The sequence below is a fragment of the Lissotriton helveticus genome, chromosome 7, assembly GCF_964261635.1.
Source record: "Lissotriton helveticus chromosome 7, aLisHel1.1, whole genome shotgun sequence".
Lineage (NCBI taxonomy): Eukaryota > Metazoa > Chordata > Amphibia > Caudata > Salamandridae > Lissotriton > Lissotriton helveticus.
Window position 1 is genome coordinate 674,664,635 of NC_136068.1, and position 18,916 is coordinate 674,683,550.

Genomic DNA, 18,916 nt, shown 5'->3' on the forward strand with positions numbered 1-18,916 from the left:
CAGTACCTATGTGACAGGAAGAAGTGGGGTGTAGCCGTACTCCTACCTGGCTGCTGGGGCCTGGAATGCTCCTCCTCAGCATCTTCGCGCCACAAAAGATGTGCTGGCTTTCAAGTGACTTCTTAAGACTTGGTTATTCCAATAACATAGTCAGCGGGTTTGATCAGCTTTCTATACATCCCTTTGATTGATTGATTGATTGATTGAAAGTCCCAATCTGCATCAATGTGCATCAGAATAAATGTGTGATAAAATATGCTCAGCTGTATTTTAGCGCCAGATAATTTATGCCCCTCTGAATTAACAAGACTGGAAATACCCATAACTGACAGAAAATATATGCCAAACATGAATATTGTACTAGTGAAAATGTGAACTGAAGTTACTGTATTACAATAAAAAAATGACAGTCTGTGACAAATAAGATGTCCTTCAAGATTAATAGGATACAAAATACGTCCCTGTGAATTTTTATGCCAGGCGATATGCCCAGCAGAATCACTGTGCCAGATTACAAGGTCATTATAGTTGCTGTGCAGCCGGATATGCCTGTTATAATTACTACGTAACAGATCTTTCCGATTACACTTACTATGCCTTATAATGTTGACAACATTTGTACTGTGGCTACCAACAATCAGCCTATTGAAACCACCATACAACATAAAATGCCCATTGAATTAAATGTGTGCATGGTCCACTCCTCACAATCACTGTGCCGTGGGGTGTCTCCACAAGGATTACTACGCTATGTAAAATGTCCATGAAAATAGCTGTGCCACACACAGTCATGATCCGAAGATGTGCGCCACCTTGCATGCGAGGCTCATTTTCAACAATGCTGCTGTTGTCTCCATGGCAACAACAAAGAACTTCGCTTATTATTGATTTTTTACGTTTGGCACTTATTGATTTCTCTTTGATCCTAAGGCTTGGAATGACCTTTGGTGTTTCACCATTCGTGAGTTTCAGTCAATATTAATTTACACAGACAAATCTACAAGCACATCCTAGTAAAAGCACCATGCAACCTTTTTCACATCTTCCACTCAAGTTACATGTGATGTTATCGATAAATACTCCAGTCCTGAGAGGGGGGGAAATGCCTTCAAAAAGGCACGCAGGGCTTCCTGGAGCATGCATTGCTAGCAGTGTGCACCCTTACATATACTGTAAACTTGTAATACTAGCATGCATTATGCACAACCTCAGCAGCCATGGAAGGAGGCAACAGTACGAGTGACCTCTCTACTTGTTCTGTGAATTGTACACACATACTTAAGCATAATGTCTGTAGCGTGGACTTATATGCAGTTAACATGTGTTTGACTAAAGGAGAAATGTTTGTATCGATGCTGGCAGATGAAAGCGGTATAAATGTAAACAAGTGGAAACTAAAATTACATTCACAGATATATCAGACATCATAATATTACATTAAAACAATGTCATTCGATACAACCATACATTTCTAAAATGAAATATCTAACCATCAACAAATAAATGCTGATTATTAAAAGAGGAAAAACCAGAAGATACCTAAATCACTGACAAATAGCAACATTTGCCAAAATAGATAATGAATATGCCGACACTACTATGGCAAAACCTGCTATGAACCATTGATGGGTTTTTCTGCACCGGATCCTTCTTCAGGACAACATTTTAAAAATATTTTTACCACTCACAGCAACAACAGGTGCAGACGTTTAAAAATAATTATAGTGGCGGATAGCGCATTTCTCTATTTCATAGTAGAATAGATTAACCTTTCAATTAGATTTACAGCAACAAACTAATATTTGAGTTGTGCCATGAATCATAACACTGTCAATAAAAAGTGTATTCCAAATTTATAGCGCTGCATATGGCTCTTGCGTGGCCTGGTGTTATTTACGACACAAGAAATTGGTATTCTCATATTGAAGAACTGACTGGGCCCTCAGGAGGTGCAGAAAATCAATGCTTGTCACACTTCTTGCAGCGATTGGGACCAATTCATCCTGCCACAAGTCATTTAATGCTTGTTTATGATGGGATCTTCTAATTCAAATCTGGGGCAAGATTGAAGACTGCTCAAGCTCATAAAAGAGCAGGGGCTCAGTCTCTGGCCTTGGGCCAGATGGTAGCAAAATACCCAACGCTGCAAATAGCAAATCTGCTGGAGGCCCCAGTGGTCAGCATTTAACGTGCTAGCGGGTACGCATGACCCCTTACTGACCCTGTCCATCCATTCCGACTTTTAGCCCTTTTGAGAAATTTTCTTCATTACCCAATAGGGAGAATATCTCTTTTTCCTACCTTCCTCTGGGGACTCATAGAGCAAAATGTTCCCCCTGGATTTCTGCAACGTATTCCCTAAGTGCTGAACCATTTCATTAAAATGTTCATCCAACACCACCAGACATGCTGAAGAGAACAAAACACAGAGGGGGAGATTGTAATATTACCTCAAGATTATTCATGTAAGAAGCGACGTTCTCCCTCAAGTCGGTCACACGTGACGTCAGAGTCTGAAACTTTTCTACCAAGATGTCATATTCTTTGTCATCCACCTGCAATTGATGAACAGTGGAACATGTGAAGTATTTTCAATCCACTGTGCACACAGTGAGTCATAAAATAATACATGTTTACTCTCTTTATATCTTAATATTTTCAAGAAAGTATTTATGTATGCAGATCAATCCACTGCTATACACTGCAGTGGCCATTGTGGTAATGACAATATGATGCAGTGTGCCCATACCTCAAAATAATCAACTGAGCACATACAATTTAATAATCCTTCAAACCAATGGTGACTCTGTCCTATAGTCACATATATTAACAGTGATGTTCAGTTCTTTCAAGATTGGATTATAAAATTATAAAAATATAAGGTAAAATGTGTAATCAACCGCCACTGGAATTTGATAGTTATGGACGCTGAATAGAAAATGTTTTATAATTTGCCTATATTCATAACAATGCAGCGGACATTTGAAATACTAGTTTAGTAAAAAGTGTTATGAGATTTCTTGGATACTATGGATAAGATTTAGCCTGTAGTCCTCGGGCTGCTCCCACTGAAATAGCATAATTAAGGGTGGGACTATCATACATCCTTATTCAATAATAAATATTAAATTAAGATACTACAGGACATAGGAGTGTACCTAGTGTGGGTACCTGCTCAAGGGCCACAGAGTCAACATTTAAATGGGCGAGATTGAGTTCAAAATGAAAGAATGGATTAGTGACCGCAAAAGTAACATATACACCAAGATTTCAGAATTCAAGGTTGTGTAAGAAAGCTGGTCACATCCATCAATTGTGTTTTCAACTATATCATCTTGTAGTACCATGTATACGAGGAGGTGAACATAATATATTACTTCTGCAACCGGAGTCCTAATGGACATACCAACGTGATAATTTTTTCCTAAGGGAATAAATGAATGTCAGGATTTAAGTTGTTTCTGTTTCATACCACTGTAAAAACTGTTTGCAACAATAGATTTCGAAGTAAGACTGGCAAAACACATAACTGTCTAGTACCGGGGTCTCCAACCGGTCGATCGCGAGGTAGCTCGCGGAGACGTCGGGAGTAGCTTGTGTAGCCCTTCAGCCTTTCCGGCTCCATTTGCCCGCCCTCACCCAAACCAGTCGCTCGGATTGGAGCTAAGCTGGGGTGGGGGTGGGCGAAGAGGATGACGCTCCTCTACTGGAGCTGCAGACTCCTCTCGTGAGAGTCTGAGTCTTGTGGCGTCATCATTGGGTGCAAGCGCGGAGCAGTAGGAGATGTGCCTTCCACCGCAGGTAAGCTCAATGGTGGAATTAGGGATCCCGTGGGAGGGATGGCTGAGAAGGCGTCAGAGAGCGCCGGTTAGGAAGGAAAAACGAGTGGAACAGAGGGCAGAAGGGGCACAAAAAACAAGGGGAAAACGAGCGGAACAGAGGGCAGAAGGGCACAAAAAACGAAGAAAAAACGAGTGGAACAGAGGGCAGAAAGGCACAAAAAACAAGTGGAACAGAGGGCAAAAGGTCACAAAAAACGAAGGAAAAAGGAGTGGAACAGAGGGCAGAAAGGCACAAAGAACGAATCGAACAGAGGACAGAAGGGCACAAAAAACGAGTGAAACAGAGGGCAGAAGGGCACATAAAACAAGGGGAAACGAGTGGAACAGAGGGCAGAAAGGCACAAAAAACGAGTGGAACAGAGGGCAGAAAGGCACAAAAAACGAGTGGAACAGAGGGCAGAAAGGCACAAAAAACTAGTGGAACAGAGGGCAGAAGGGCACAAAAAACGAGTGGAACAGGAGGCAGAAGGGCACAAAAAACGAGTGGAACGGAGGGCAGAAAGGCACAAAAAACAAGTGGAACAGAGGGCAGAAGGGCACAAAAAACAAGGGGAAAACGAGTGGAACAGAGGGCAGAAGGCACAAAAAACGAGTGGAACAGAGGGCAGAAAGGCACAAAAAACGAGTTGAACAGAGGGCAGAAGGGCAACAGAGGGCAGAAGGGCACAAAAAACAAGGGGAACAGACGGCAGAAGGGCACAAAAAACGAGTGGAACGGAGGGCAGAAAGGCACAAAAAACAAGGGGAAAACGAGTGGAACAGAGGGCAGAAGGGCACAAAAAACGAAGCAAAAACAAGTAGAACAGAGGGCAGAAAGGCACAAAAAACGAGTGGAACAGAGGGCAGAAAGGCACAAAAAATGAGTGGAACAGAGGGCTGAAGGGCACAAAAAACAAGGGGAAAACGAGTGGAACAGAGGGCAGAAGGGCACAAAAAACAGGGAAAATGAGTGGCACAGAGGGCAGATGGGCACAAAAAACGAAAGGCACAGAGGCAAACTACAGAATACAAAAATATAGGGGCAGCTAAGAACAGAAGGCAGAACGGGCAGAGAGGCACGGGGGCAGCGAGGGGAACAGAAGGGAAAACCGGGCAGAGACACAGGGCAGCGAGGGGTAGAGAAGGAAAGACCGGGCAGAGAGAGCACGGGGACAGCGAGGGGAACAGAGGGAAGAAAAAAGGGCACGGACCACGTACAGGCAGCGGGGGAAGACAGACAACAGCAGTCACAGACACAACAATGATAATACAGGCAATACAATAAAAGCAATAAAACGTTGAAAGGCACGTGTATAGGTTACCGTTACTTGGCAGGCAGGTAAAAATAGATACAGCCAGGATCAGCAGTAGGATTTTCGTGCTGCTGTCTGATTGCTCACTTTCCACAAGCCCTTGGGTACCACTGCCTCTTACAACTCTGCAGTTATCTGTGTCCAGTAGTCAAGGCCAAGCTCATGATGAGGCGGGGGGAGTAGAGGGGTATGGGGGCATGTGATTGAGGGGGCATGACTGTTAAGTCATGGTTCAGGGCCACTGGTATTATGTGGCACTGGGGGACCATATTATGCAGCAAGTTTGACAAAATCATGCAGCAAAAAAGACAAATGATATGGTGTAGTGCAGCTAATTTTGTGATAGTACTACTTTATCGTTTTGTAATTTGTACTCGTTAGCAGTGTCTCTGAAATTTTGGACCTTAATTTTGGACCTATTAACTGAAATGTCTTGAAGCGTTACAAATCCAAAGTCATTCCTTTTGGTGTTCTAGGGAACTCTTAAGTCAGGCCTGTCTTGGGTATTTTGTTCAAACCACAGTATGGGCTCTGATTAAATTAGGCTTTAAGTCAATGAAACTAGGCTTGGGGGGGGTCTCTCTGAAAAATGCGCGAGTTGCTTCGGGTTCAGTAGCTCACGGCGATTTTCACTGGTCAGAAGTAGCTCTGACTACACAAAAGGTTGGAGACCCCTGGGTACGTATCAAGGACTCTTGTGAATAAGGCAATCTCTAACGGCAAGCAGAAGGAACACACGCTTTAACAAACATGAGAATATTACACATTTTTTAGACATATCTGATTTTCACACAACTAGGTTGAATGTGTTATTTGTACTGGTTTAGTTAGGTTTATGCTTATTTTTTTCACATGCATTTTTGTTTAACAGTAAGATTATTTGAAAAAGATTTTCTATCCCCGATGGAGAGCCAGAAACCCGAAATGCTTTGCGGTTCAATTAATTGACACCGAGTTCAGTGCTTAATTTGTTCCAGCGTTGGCTGGTGCAGGACACCCGCCCTTAATTGTTAACATAAGCACTTACTTATTTCAATCCATCCCATGGTGGGGCTGCCTGTTTAGTTTTTAGAAGAGTACGTCAGTTTAACGAGTAAATACATATTTATAAAGCAATTCTAGCACGTCCAGGTCACTCTTACTGATTTGAATGGCTAGGAATTTTCCAAACTGTCACATTATCAGGAGCGTGATGTTTAATAGGGGGCTTTTATGCCTGCTTGCTGCAGGAATGTCAGGTCCCGTTGGGAGTGCAAGCTGTAGTCGCTTCCTGAGTAATGCCTTGGGCCTGGCACATATTTATTTACACATTGAGCACCGTGTGGCAAGTGCAACATGTCATTTATGGAGCATTTCACTTGTTTTTGGATCTATGCTTGAATGAACTTTACATGATTGCTTAATGTATGTGATGACTATTGCAAGGATGTCACTCCTGGTTTGAAATATTAATGAGTCATTTGCGTAAAATGTACGCTACATATTTTGAGATATGCTCGCTGTCTCACCTGGCAGGGGCCCAGTGTCGTATGTTCATGAGTGGTTATTGATATATCCCCTCAGTTTGACATTACAAGACTAATCCAAATATAATTACTTTATCTATGTTTTAATTACAGTGATGTGCCCAGAAGTGAACTGTTTTCTTCTCTTCACTCTTGTGTTGATGCTACCAATATTGTGAAATATTCTTTTAGGCGTTCGTAAAGGCATGATTGATATGTCGGTTTATCTTAAGGCAAAATGTTTTCAAATATGCATTCATTTGTGGGAGTTGATATGCACCAGCAGCAATCGGGTTTAACGGCCTGACCCCTTTAGGTTAATACACAACAAGCTACGGTTACTTTCCGGTCACTAGGGTTAACAGAAATACTCAATTTGAGTATTTTCTTCTGTCCCGATATTTGGGTGACCTCGTGTATTTGCTCCCCCCGATAAGAGATTTCACCCAACGAAATCCAGATGTTACTTTGTTTTTGCTCGTCAAATATCCACCGGATCTCTTGACAAACCCTTTACAGCTGTAGACAACATTTCAGATTTTAAATCCGATCAGGATTTCCAGAAGAAAGAATGTAAGCAAAATGCATACAATTAATTTGAACATGCAGTAGTGCAATTTTACCACTATGCGGCAGCATTGGCTTGCTAATGTCCCTAAGCATACCAACGAAGCTAATGGAGACAGGGAAGTAACTTTCATTGCACCGAGATTCCTGTTCAACAGGTAAGTGTTAATGCTAGCAGACCATACGGACTGACATAACGCAGGTCGTGTAGCCCCTTAGGGCCAGTGGGGGTCCCAACCCTTCAGGGCCCCCAATCCTTTAGGGGTGCCTCCATTCGATCCAAGAGCAATAAATATGTGGAGATGTGGCCTGACCAAGGGGTGGTGGGCAGGGATGAAAAAAAAAAAAAACTTACTGTCAATCATTTAGGGAGTTTGTAAAGCGCAGCTACTCACCGAAGGGTCTCAAGCCGCTGAGGGGGAGTGTGCGCAGCTCCTGGGAGTTCACGGTGCTTCGCCGAAGAGCCGGGTCTTGAGGCTCTTCAAGAACTTGGGGAGTGATGGTGTCTGTCATAGGTGGAGAGTGCAATGCCTTGACAGCGAGGAGGGAGAAGGAGTGTCCTCCTGTTCTGGTCTTCTTGATGCGTGGCACCGTCGCAAGGGAGAGCTGGGCTGAGCGGAGGGATCTTTGGGGTGTGTGGAACGAGAGGTGTTGGTTCATTTAGGCAGGTCCGGTGTTGTGGAGGGCCTTGTGGGAGAGGAGCTTGAAGGCGACTCTCTTCTCGACGGGGAGCCAGTGTAGTGTCCGTAGGTGTTGGCTGGTGTAGCAGTGGCAAAGTAGGGTAAGGACTAGTCTGGGGGCGGCGTTCTGGAGTTTGCAGGTGAGGTTTTTGTTGATCCAGGCGTAGAGTGCTTTGCCATAGTCCAGTCTGCTGATGATGAGGGCGTGGGTGACGGTTTCCTGTGTTCGAGGGGAGACCTTCTTCTTTTTTGCCGCTGCAGCCGTCCCTGCACCCAGGCTCCCGGACTCTTCCAGCCAATTACAACGCTGCAAGAGCAGCATTGTGATTGGTCTGAGCGCCCTGCTTTGCTACTCAGACAGTGCATGTGAGCCTGGGCATGTTCACCACTGGGCTGTGCAACACATCCGAGTGGAGAACATGCCAAGTGCACATGACTGTTTGGCCGGCCCCAGAGGGCCGACCAAGTCATCAGGCGCACTTAGGGACCGAGTGCAAACCATTCCTGCTTCCTCAGATGTCGGAGAGCCTAGCCCCATCCCGCCCGACCTGGCTGGAGTCCAGCAAAGAAAAATAAAATATTAGCTTCTTGTTATTTTTTTTTATTTTCCACTGCTCAACGAGCAGTGGGGCGACGCTCCGGAGCCGCCACTACGGCCAGGTATGCCAACTACGAAATTAGGGAAAAGAGACAATTCCCGGCATCACTCAACATCCGGTGATCCAGGGACATCTTAAGAACTTTGGGGCCTAGGGCCGGACGTATTTTGGGGGTCCATGTTTGGAACACCTTTAAATTTATCATCCAATTTCAGCTCTTTCATACTGACTTTCATCAGGTCACTGACAATGCACAGACACACTCGTCAAATTCTGAAATTATTACATCTAATATTCAGGGATAGGGACTTGAGTTTTCAATAATGTAATAGAGTAGAAGCCCACCAATATTACTGCAAGTAATCTCTGTGACACTCTCCCATTTCTTATATGTGAGGTCCTGTTTTGATCTAAAAGAAACTTATTAATTGATGTTATATGCAATATAAACACCTCATATCTGTGCAAAATGTCTGTAATATAATCTCACACTAAACATAAATTGAAGGGAAACAGTATTTAAAACATTCTGTTTATGAATTACTCAATGTCAGCAGGGCAAGACTCTCTGCAGAACAGAGCTGGCTCTATCAGGAGGCCCTCTGAAAGGCTGGGGCCCTGGACCAGAGCCCACTTTGTCCATGCCTTAAAACATCTCTAGGCAAATTACTTAAGCTCCTGTGCCTTAAAGAAAAAAATATAAATCTGATCTTATGTAAAGGAATCTGGTGCTCATGCAGTGTGTTCCTGTGCCCCTGGACCGAGTTTGCGCTATAGAAAACTACAAAAAATAAATGAATATCTGTGACCTAGGGGAGACACGACCCCTCATTCCATTCAGCAGGGGAAGGGGACATCACTCATTAAGTACAGGCTGTTGTGTCTAACCTACAATTAACTGGATTTCGGGGTTGGACTGTCCTTTTCGGCAATCAGGCAGGGCGGGACGGGCTAGTCTGACAGGTCAGAGTGTGGGCCTGTTTTTTTACTGTTTGTCGGCTTGTTTAATAGTCAGCTCTGCCGGCTTTTACTGTGTATTCCTTTGACACTGAAACAAACATTTCCTGCAGCAAGCTTTAAAAAAAACATTCCTATATACCTTTCTCATCTGGATGGGTTCCAATACTATCAGTGCCCACGTACCCATTAGTCGTAGCTGATTTAGGAAGAAACCTATGATGAAACATGCCACCAAGGGGCAACCCCAGAGGGTGAGGGTTATTTAAATGTTTTTTTTCTTTTCTCCCATGAGGGTGTGAGAACACATTTCACTTAGGACAAGAGTGACTCTCTTTGGTTATTAAGTACGATTTTGGAGGACGAGTCCTCAGTCCTTTTTCCTCTACCTTTCCCCCTCTGATGTTTATATTAGGGTGAGAACAGCACATGTTGCAGTCATTGAACCTCCATAAAACAAATGATGGTGGGGTTCATTTGTCTGCTGGTTCCTTGGATGAACCAGCGTTAATTCTGTGCAACACTCCAATCTTGAGTTCAGCTGACTGAAGAGTTTATAGGTCGGGTACCACTCACCCATCTCACCCCTCATTACATGCCAATGCAAACATCCTTCCTATGTGCCTAAAGCTGCCTATGTTTGCCCTCTCCTCACGTGCCATAGGTAGGTCGTCTCTCTCTCTCTCTCTCTCTCTCTCTCTCTCTCTCTCTCCTGTTTTCATCACAGCATACGAGTGTGTGCACAACAAGGTCTTTCTTTCCCACTAGGAATCACTCTGCTCTCGCTCTTGCCAAACTCCGCATGTGCCACAGTCACCATACCCCCCCAAAGTTCCAGCCCTTCTTCTGTCCTATGTGTTAATGTTAAGCCTGGAGAAGTGCTCTCTTATGTACCTCTTCAGAGTATGTGAGAGAAGGTTACACTGCTGTGGCCCTTAGCCCCTTTACCTGGTTGTAGGAAGTGTGCACTGTTGCATTTTCTCCCTCTGTTTTAAATAATAAAAGTGTGTTCTGTTGTCAGACATTTCGCCCATGTTCTGCTTTCAGAAGACATTATCACAATACAAAGTCCCAGACTATTGGCTTTGCTTATTTTTGTTGACTATTAGTTTTAAGAAATTTTGCATTCAGATATTTGATTGCCCCAGCTCAGTTATGCAGTATAATAAAAAAGAGAAAAACACAAAGTATCTACTGTTTCCCTTTTCAATGGTATATCAACACTCCTAGTTTTACAATGTCCTTACTCCCCTTCTACACAACAGGCTGTTACCTATGGCCCAGTACCTTGATTAGTAAATATAATTTATAAAATGATGCCCCAGATTGCAGTGAGCCAAAGACCAGGAGGTGGTAATGAGCCAGACTAGTACTATCTCTTTTCTTAATTAAAAAAAAAATCGATTTTCCCTACTTGTGATTGCATCATTTTCATAACTTTTCAGCTTGTGGTTGTTACAGTTTAAAAAATGTAGTTTTAACCTGCCCGTGATTGCATAATTCCTCATCGGTTTTGTGTTTAAATTTGTGGTTTTTACTTGCCCGTGACTGTTATCATTTAACCAGATCAATTGTGGGATTTGAAGTCCAAAATCTGTATTTTTGTTACCTCTCATTTACTGTGACTCTCCATGTTCCCTCCCAATTTCTCCCTTGCTCTGTGCTCAGACCTGTATGTTACGCAATCCAACCCCAGCTCCCATTTTGTGTTAGCAAGTGAGTGAAACCAGACACCCCCCCTTTTTAATCCCCCTAGCAACAGGGATATTCTACATCAGAGAGTGAACAGGGGGTGCTCTGAGACAGCAGTAATCTGCTGTGAGCTATTTAAGCTGTGTTTTATAGGGATTGTGCACTCGTTTTTTTGTCTAGGAGAGTGAGTAAAGATTGATACAAACAGTATTATTAGACAACAACGTTTGTCAGGTCCTTACCTGCAGAAGTTCAAAGTGTGGATTGAGCCCGTCTGTCTCCTAGGAGATTCTGAATAGAGGAGCAGCTTCCAACTCCCTAGGCAGCAAACCTTGTCTGAGGTCGCTGGGACCTCATATAGTCTGCTATTGGTTGGTACATGTGTGCACTGATTGCTGGTTGCATCTGGTGTTTCTATTGGATTAGGGTTAGTATCCTCATTGGTTGGGTATTTGAGGGTTCTGATTGGTTTCTGGATCTGTGACTCAATCAATGTAGGGTTGGGACTAGGGCTAGGGCTAGGATTTCTATTGGAAGTGGGGACTAGGACTTCCTGTGTGATTGGTTGCTGGACAAGGGTAGGGACTAAGACTAGGGATAGTCTTTTTATTGGAAGTAGGGACTAGGGTTTCCTGTGTCATTGGTTGCTGGGATTAGGGTTGGTACTACTGCTAGGGCTAGGGCCTCTATTGGACATAGAGGTTAGGGTTTTTGAACCTGATTGAGTGCTTGGACTAGGGCTATGATTGGTTGTAAGGTCCTGGTCTCCTATTAGCTCCAGATATTAGGGCTAGTGTTGTGATTGGATTGGGTTAGGGCTAGGGTTCCCATTGGCTGAAGGGGTCACCTGACTACTACGGCTATAAAAGGCCACGCCTTAGGGTGTCTCAGCCCGAGCATCGAGGATAAGGGCACTTGCCTGTTTGAACCTGTTCAAGACTAGTCAGGACCAGGGCCAGAAATGCTGCATATTTTCTCATTCAGTAATACCCACCCTACACCATCCGCAGAGTAACACACTCACACCAAATGTACACCACACTTACTACAAACAAATCCTATGCACAAATCATTGTGCCAGCATACACTGCAAAACCACACAAACCACATCTATATACCCTTCAATGCCAGCTACCATACATTACCACCATCACCTACAAACATTGCACAACTCTATCCTATACCACTAACTAATGCACTCATCACTAACACAACCAAAATCCATACCATACCCAACTACAATCTATCTAGACACACACTCCCCAATCTAATTACTCCCAACAGACCCCCTTTTATCATTAACAAACCCATACTAAACCTTCCATCATTTGTCCAACCAACACCCTCTTCTTTCTACCACAATAACACAATAGCACAACACTTACATGCCACAGCACCACACATATTAACTCCTGCAGCAAACAGGTCTAAAACAAACAGTTTTAAATCTACTTCATCCCCTCCTACACACAACATACACTCGACTCACAAACACATCACCACCCCCTTTACCTTACAAATGCCACTCGCAAACAATAGTATACAAACAAAAAAAATCTGATAAAACAAATACATCAGCACTTCTTTTCACTACTCCTCAAAAACAAAACATAACACGCACATCAGCACAACAAAATCTCTCAAGCGCAACGCCTCATAATACTTACAGTCACAAAATACAATCATGCACCCACCTTTCAAACTACACAAATGGACACACTCCAATGCCAAGCTTTCTCTCTTCCACCACACCTAACACACATACAGCAACACAATAACTCTCTTCAACTGCCTCTCATCCATTGGACAATTTAGAAGCTTATTAGATGACCCACATGCTGCACCACCACCAATGACTCATACACCTTCCGCCCTAAACATACGCAAACAATATAAGCAATGTGCCACACATCACAACGTTGCTTCGCCATGTCTACAGCACAACAATGTTACACCACAAAAACAAAACAGCACACCAACTCACTCTCAAACACAGTCTCTACCACCCACGCACGCAGACCCATCAAAATGCCTTCTTAGCCTGCTGGACGAGGAACACATTACAGAACAGCTACACGATTGCTATCCTAATACAGATAATACCAGCACTAAAAACACACCTGCTACTAACCCACACCATACTGATCACTCTTCTACAAAACAAAGTCCCACTGTCACCAAAGCACGTTCTCTAAACTGTCTACTAAGAAATGCTCGATTGTTCTCTAAAAACAAACATCACATCTACAAGATGAGAAGTGTGACTCACTGGTTAGAAGCGGCAGACCCTGAAGCACAGGTCAGGCCCGGGACCAGGGTTCAATTCCCGACGCGGCAGGGTCTTGGGCTCAATGTCCGCGGACTCGCTAATTCTCGCCTCGGTGCCTACTCTAATCATGGGTCCCACTCTGCAATTCTGGGCAATAGCTTGCTTAATCTCCACAACGGCCCCAACAGCGCTGGGATGCCTGGCTTCACCTTGTGGGTGCCCTGGAGGGGGCATCTCACAGGGAAAGCCAGGATGGGTTCCACAGCGGTATACAGCGCCAGGATGCCCCGAGATGGGACGGCAGTGCGCTTTACAAGTATACACGCATTTACATTTACATTTACAACCTTCTCACAGATACAAAACCAGACATACTATTTGTTGCAAAGTCATCCTGTGCCCTGGGCACCCCCACATTTTTGCTGACTGATACTGGTGGTAACTGACTCTGGCTGACCCTGGGCTCTGCCTAACCAGGCCCAGGGCCAGGGCTATGCTGAAAGAAACACATTAGAATACAGTTAAAACACCTACATACACTAGGGTACACAATGATATTGTGGGGTACCCCTTGTGATTGGCATGACCTGCCCCATAGGCCCCTAGTATATAATAGAGCAAGGGGATTGGAACTACCTAGAAGTCCCTAGTACCCTAGGGCAATGCAGTTTAGAGGCCAGCAGCTCTTTTTGCACTTGCATATGTGCATTGCTGAAGCCTGGGGTCAGTTTAAAAGCAGCACTGGGTGCCAGGACTGCTTTTAAAAAGTAAATTGTGCCCAAACTTGACTTTGGGGTTGGGGCACTTAAAAATGGATAACATAAAATGTTTTGGCATATTAGGAACCCCTAGGTGTCCCAGGGGTGGGGGTTCAGATATTTATAAGACCCTTATACAATTAGTTTTATATGCCCTGGGTTAAGTGAAATTTCCCATTTCACTCCCCACATTATGGTAAAGTGCTGCAGAACCCCTAAAGTCTCCCCTAATTGCACATGGGGTGGGGTTCCTGTAAATATAAGGCAGAGTCCTGTTGCTAGAAAAATGGTCCAAGTCATTTTTCCCTTTGCAAATCCCCTGTTACATAGGTTAACATGGTAGGAAGTTATTGATTAATATCTCTTGATAGGAGAGGGCTAAAAAGGCCATTCAAAGACTTCCCAGAATGGTAATAATAAATCCAACAATATCTATTTTTGAAATTCTCCTAAAGTCTACATACAGAGAGTTATAAGACTTTCTTGTTTGTAAGTCCAAATTCAGCCTTCCAATGGTCTGCCCTAATTCGCCAGAGTTAAGTGGATTAGCCAGGCTGCCATGTAGAGGTAATAAAGAGCCCCTGGGGTTGATCTGCTCTGCTGGCAGGGCAGTGTGATGTTCCATAGTAATGCCAGGCCAGGGGGAGGAGTCGTAAACTATGTTCTTCAAAGAGGAGAGCAGAGAACAGTGTCATTTACAACTCTGAACTTCCCACCTTAGGCAGATGGCAGGATTAAGGAAGGTATGAGCAGATGCAGGGGGGAAGAGTCTAAGTAAATTAGCCAACCTAGGGTGTGTTTAGCCAGCTCTTACCTCCTTGCTGGAAAATTAGCCATTATGGATTTGAAAGATTTGATGGACTCTGTGACAAAATAATGCCACACTCGACAGCAGAGCTTTCCAAACTGTGTGCCCAACACAGTACTGTGTCTCCTCCCTCTTCTACCTATGGAGGCAAAGCAGGTAGCCATTCAAGGCCTGATTCAGTCCCGTTTAGACTTCAACAATGTCCTCTATCTCGGTGCCCCGGAATACACCTTGCGCAAACTACAGATAGTTCAGAATTGTGCGGCTCGCACTCTGCTCCAGTTGCCGCGCAGACAGTCAGCCAAATCTGGTTTGAACAGGCTGCATTGGCTTCCAGTGCGACAAAGAATCACCTTCAAGGCCATGTGTATTTCCCACCAGGCCTTTTGGGACACAGGACCGATGATTGTCCGGGACCTAGTAAAACAATATCAGCCCAGCAGAAACCTCCGTTCTAGCCAGGCATGCATGGCCATAGTTCCCAGAATAAACAAGCATTTGCAATGCAATGGGTCTCGCATTAGGAAAGTTTGAGCTATTGGTATTGTAAATGGCAAAGTTTTTATTTATGTTTTTTTTTTAAATAGCTAAATAAATAGCTTTGTCATTTACAATGCCAATAGTTATAACTTTGTTGTGATACCTATAGCATTTGTAATGCAATATGTTTTGTATTTACATGACTTAGATGGCATCCCAGAAGCGCAACGGAAGCATCTAAAAAAGGAAACATTTGAAAAATAAAGGAACAAGCTTCTTGGTAAAGCACAGAGAGTAAGCTTTATAAGTAGCATCAGTGGATGTAGTGGAATAGAAAAAGTGAAGATTGGTGAGAATTCCCCAAGTGAAGGCCCCACATGGAGTTACAGATTACATTGCTCGACTCCACCAAGTCCACGCAACGCTGCCGGCCTGCGCCCAGGAAGTCAGGCAGGCCGGGCGGGACAACCGGAAACAGGAAGTAGGAGGGCGGGAGCCTACCCCGCCTCCCACGGAAGAGCCGCGATTGTTTGGAGCACCGGAGCAGGCAGGAGCCTACCCTGCGCCCCGGTGACGAAGAAGGGAGGAAGAGTCCTGCTGCCGGTGAGTGGGGCTTCACCTTCTTGCTGGGCTGCGAGGGCAGGGGACATATGTGTGTGCGCGCACGCGTGCGGCGGCGGGCTGTGTCTGTGTGTGAGCGTGCGTGTGTGTATGTGTCTTGGAGTCTGTGTGTATGCGTGTGCGTGTGTGACTGTGGGGGGGTTGCCTGTCTGGGTGCCTGCGTGTCTGTGTAAGTGTAAGTGCGTGTGCGCGCGTGTCTGTGTGCATGCATGCGCGTTAGGCTGGGAGTATGGGAGGGAAGTGCACGGCGCCGCACGGGACGGAACGTGCGCGTTCGCGCACACGAATCCAGGAAAAAAAGCTTGTACACCCTCTTGTCCTCCTTCCCCCCAGACCGATAACTATACATCTCCAGCTGGACACATGCATCCTTTGGATGCATTACCAGCGAGACCCAAAAAGGAGAAACATGGCACTTATATTGCCAATCTTGGCAGGCATTGAGCAGTTTGGTGGAAAATGAATAGGATGAATGGTACAGTATATCAGGACAGCAATGTGTAGGTATTGCCGACAGTGAGCGGCCTCTCTTACTAAAGTGCCCACTTAGTATGAAGGGGTTTGTTTGTTTGCTTCTGTCCTGAGCCTCTTGAGTAGCAGTAGAACTCTAAAAAGCATTTGCTAGCAGAAAGTGTCATACAATAATACAAGTTTTGTACAGAGATCTCACTGTTCCTATGTCAGTGCATACTTACGTGTGCAGTTATGTCCTAGTGAAAACACTGCACACTGTGATGTTGTTATATGCCTTACACTGCGTGCAAAGTTTTCAATAACGAACTGTACAATATCCACCGTTTGAACACATTTAAAAAAATAAAGATCTTGCAGCGGAAGAATCCCACGCACAGTACTTTTTCAGTCTTCACTCGCTTGCTCATTATACTCCGGCATAAAATTCCCGCCCCGCCACTATTAAAACCCACCAGCTGTCACTAGCACCAGGCTCAATGATTGTCATGCCACAAACTGAAAAGTGGATAACGTAAACATGCTGAGCATGCCTACTAGGTGGGACGTCAGAAAAGAGCATCAGGTCACTGGGTACCTCAGACTGTAATGTGGCAAGAAACGTATTTCACATATTTAACAAGTATTTTTAAGGCACTTGCGTTTCTAAAGTTCTTCCTAACGGACAGTATTAAAACTGGCGAGCGAGGGCCTGGCAATTAGAGAAGTTCTGTTCTATGCGGTGAAAAGCGCATTTATTGTTTCAACTGGATGCATACTTTATTTGCATGTTTTGCTGCTGTTAGTGACTGTGCCAACAACAAGTCCACGCAACGCCGCCGGCCTGCGACCAGGAAGTCAGGCAGGCCGGGCGGGACAACCGGAAACAGGAAGGAGGAGGGCGGGAGCCTACCCCGCCTCCCACGGAAGAGCCGCGATTGTTTGGAGCACCGGAGCAGGCAGGAGCCTACCCTGCGCCCCGGTGCCGAAGAAGGGAGGAAGAGTCCTGCTGCCGGTGAGTGGGGCTTCGCCTTCTTGCTGGGCTGCGAAGGCGGGGGACATGTGTGTGTGCGCGCGCGCGTGCGGTGGCGGGCTGTGTCTGTGTGTGAGCGTGCGTGTGTGTATGTGTCTTGGAGTCTGTGTATGCGTGTGTGTGTGTGACTGTGGGGGGGGGGTTGCCTGTCTGGGTGCCTGCGTGTCTGTGTAAGTGTAAGTGCGTGTGCGCGCGTGTGTGTGTCTGTGTGCATGCATGCGCGTTAGGCTGGGAGTATGGGAGGGAAATGCACGGCGCGCGGCGCAGGACGGAACGTGCGCGTTCGCGCACACGAATCCAGGAAAAAAAAAGCTCGTACACCCTCTTGTCCTCCTTCCCCCCAGACCGATAACTATACGTCTCCAGCTGGACACATGCATCCTTTGGATGCATTACCAGCGAGACCCAAAAAGGCAAGAGCTGGCAGCAGGACGTTTGCCTACAATGCCGCCAAGACATGGAACTCACTTCCTCTTCATCTTCATCTTAGGTCGAACTCCAACCTCTCCTCCTTTCGTAAACAGCTGAAGACTTTTTTGTTTAATGCCCCTCATTAAATTTCGTTTTTTTTCCTTTGTCAAGCGATTCCTCTCTGGCCTCTAGCGCTTGAACGCCTATGGGCAGCAACCGCGCTTTATAAATCTACTTTTCATTTCATTCATTTCATTTCAAATGGTGGGTGTGTCGCGGGATGACACCAGTATTAACGGGCACTTAGCACATAACTGCTGCTAATTAAGAGGCATTCCTTTTAAAGCTTTGTTCTCACTATGCCTCATCTATTGCATGACGTCTCCCAGTAAATGGTCTTTTAAACACCTGCGAAGTACTTGGGTGCGGCTGTGTGTGCGCCTGGGAAGCTGGGGTGAGGTGACAGAGGGTGACAGACGGAGGGAGACAGAGAGAGAGAGGAGCCGCTCGTGGAGGAGTCCTTGATCCCTGCTTGCTGCTGTTGCCAGGAGCCCCGTAGGGCATTTCTTCATTGTGCCAGGAGCGCCGCTGGGCATTGTCATCACGAGGGGAGCTGCTCACGAAGAGAACGGGACTGCGAGGGCCAGCAGGCTGTGCGTGTACCAGCCAGCACACCTGCCGCCTCTTCCCGTGGCTCCGCCCCCTGCCTGCCTGCCTGCTTGAAAACTCCTCGCAGCCCCCGCACCGCGGGTGCCGCTCGTGGAGGAGTCCTTGATCCCTGCTTGCTGCTGTTGCCAGGAGCCCCGTAGGGCATTTCTTCATTGTGCCAGGAGCGCCGCTGGGCATTGTCATCACGAGGGGAGCTGCTCACGAAGAGAACGGGACTGCGAGGGCCAGCAGGCTGTGCGTGTACCAGCCAGCACACCTGCCGCCTCTTCCCGTGGCTCCGCCC

General features: G+C 45.6%; 1 protein-coding gene across 2 annotated transcripts in view; it reads right to left on the bottom strand.

The window, feature by feature from the left end:
* The window catches only part of ARHGEF37 (Rho guanine nucleotide exchange factor 37), a 360,439-nt gene that overhangs the window by 36,854 nt on the left and 304,669 nt on the right, over positions 1-18,916 (bottom strand). For both annotated transcript variants that reach the window (XM_078652970.1, XM_078652971.1), the window contains exon 7: positions 2,451-2,555. In XM_078652970.1, the coding sequence (XP_078509096.1) occupies positions 2,451-2,555 (105 nt within the window). The remainder of the gene's footprint in view (positions 1-2,450; positions 2,556-18,916) is intronic.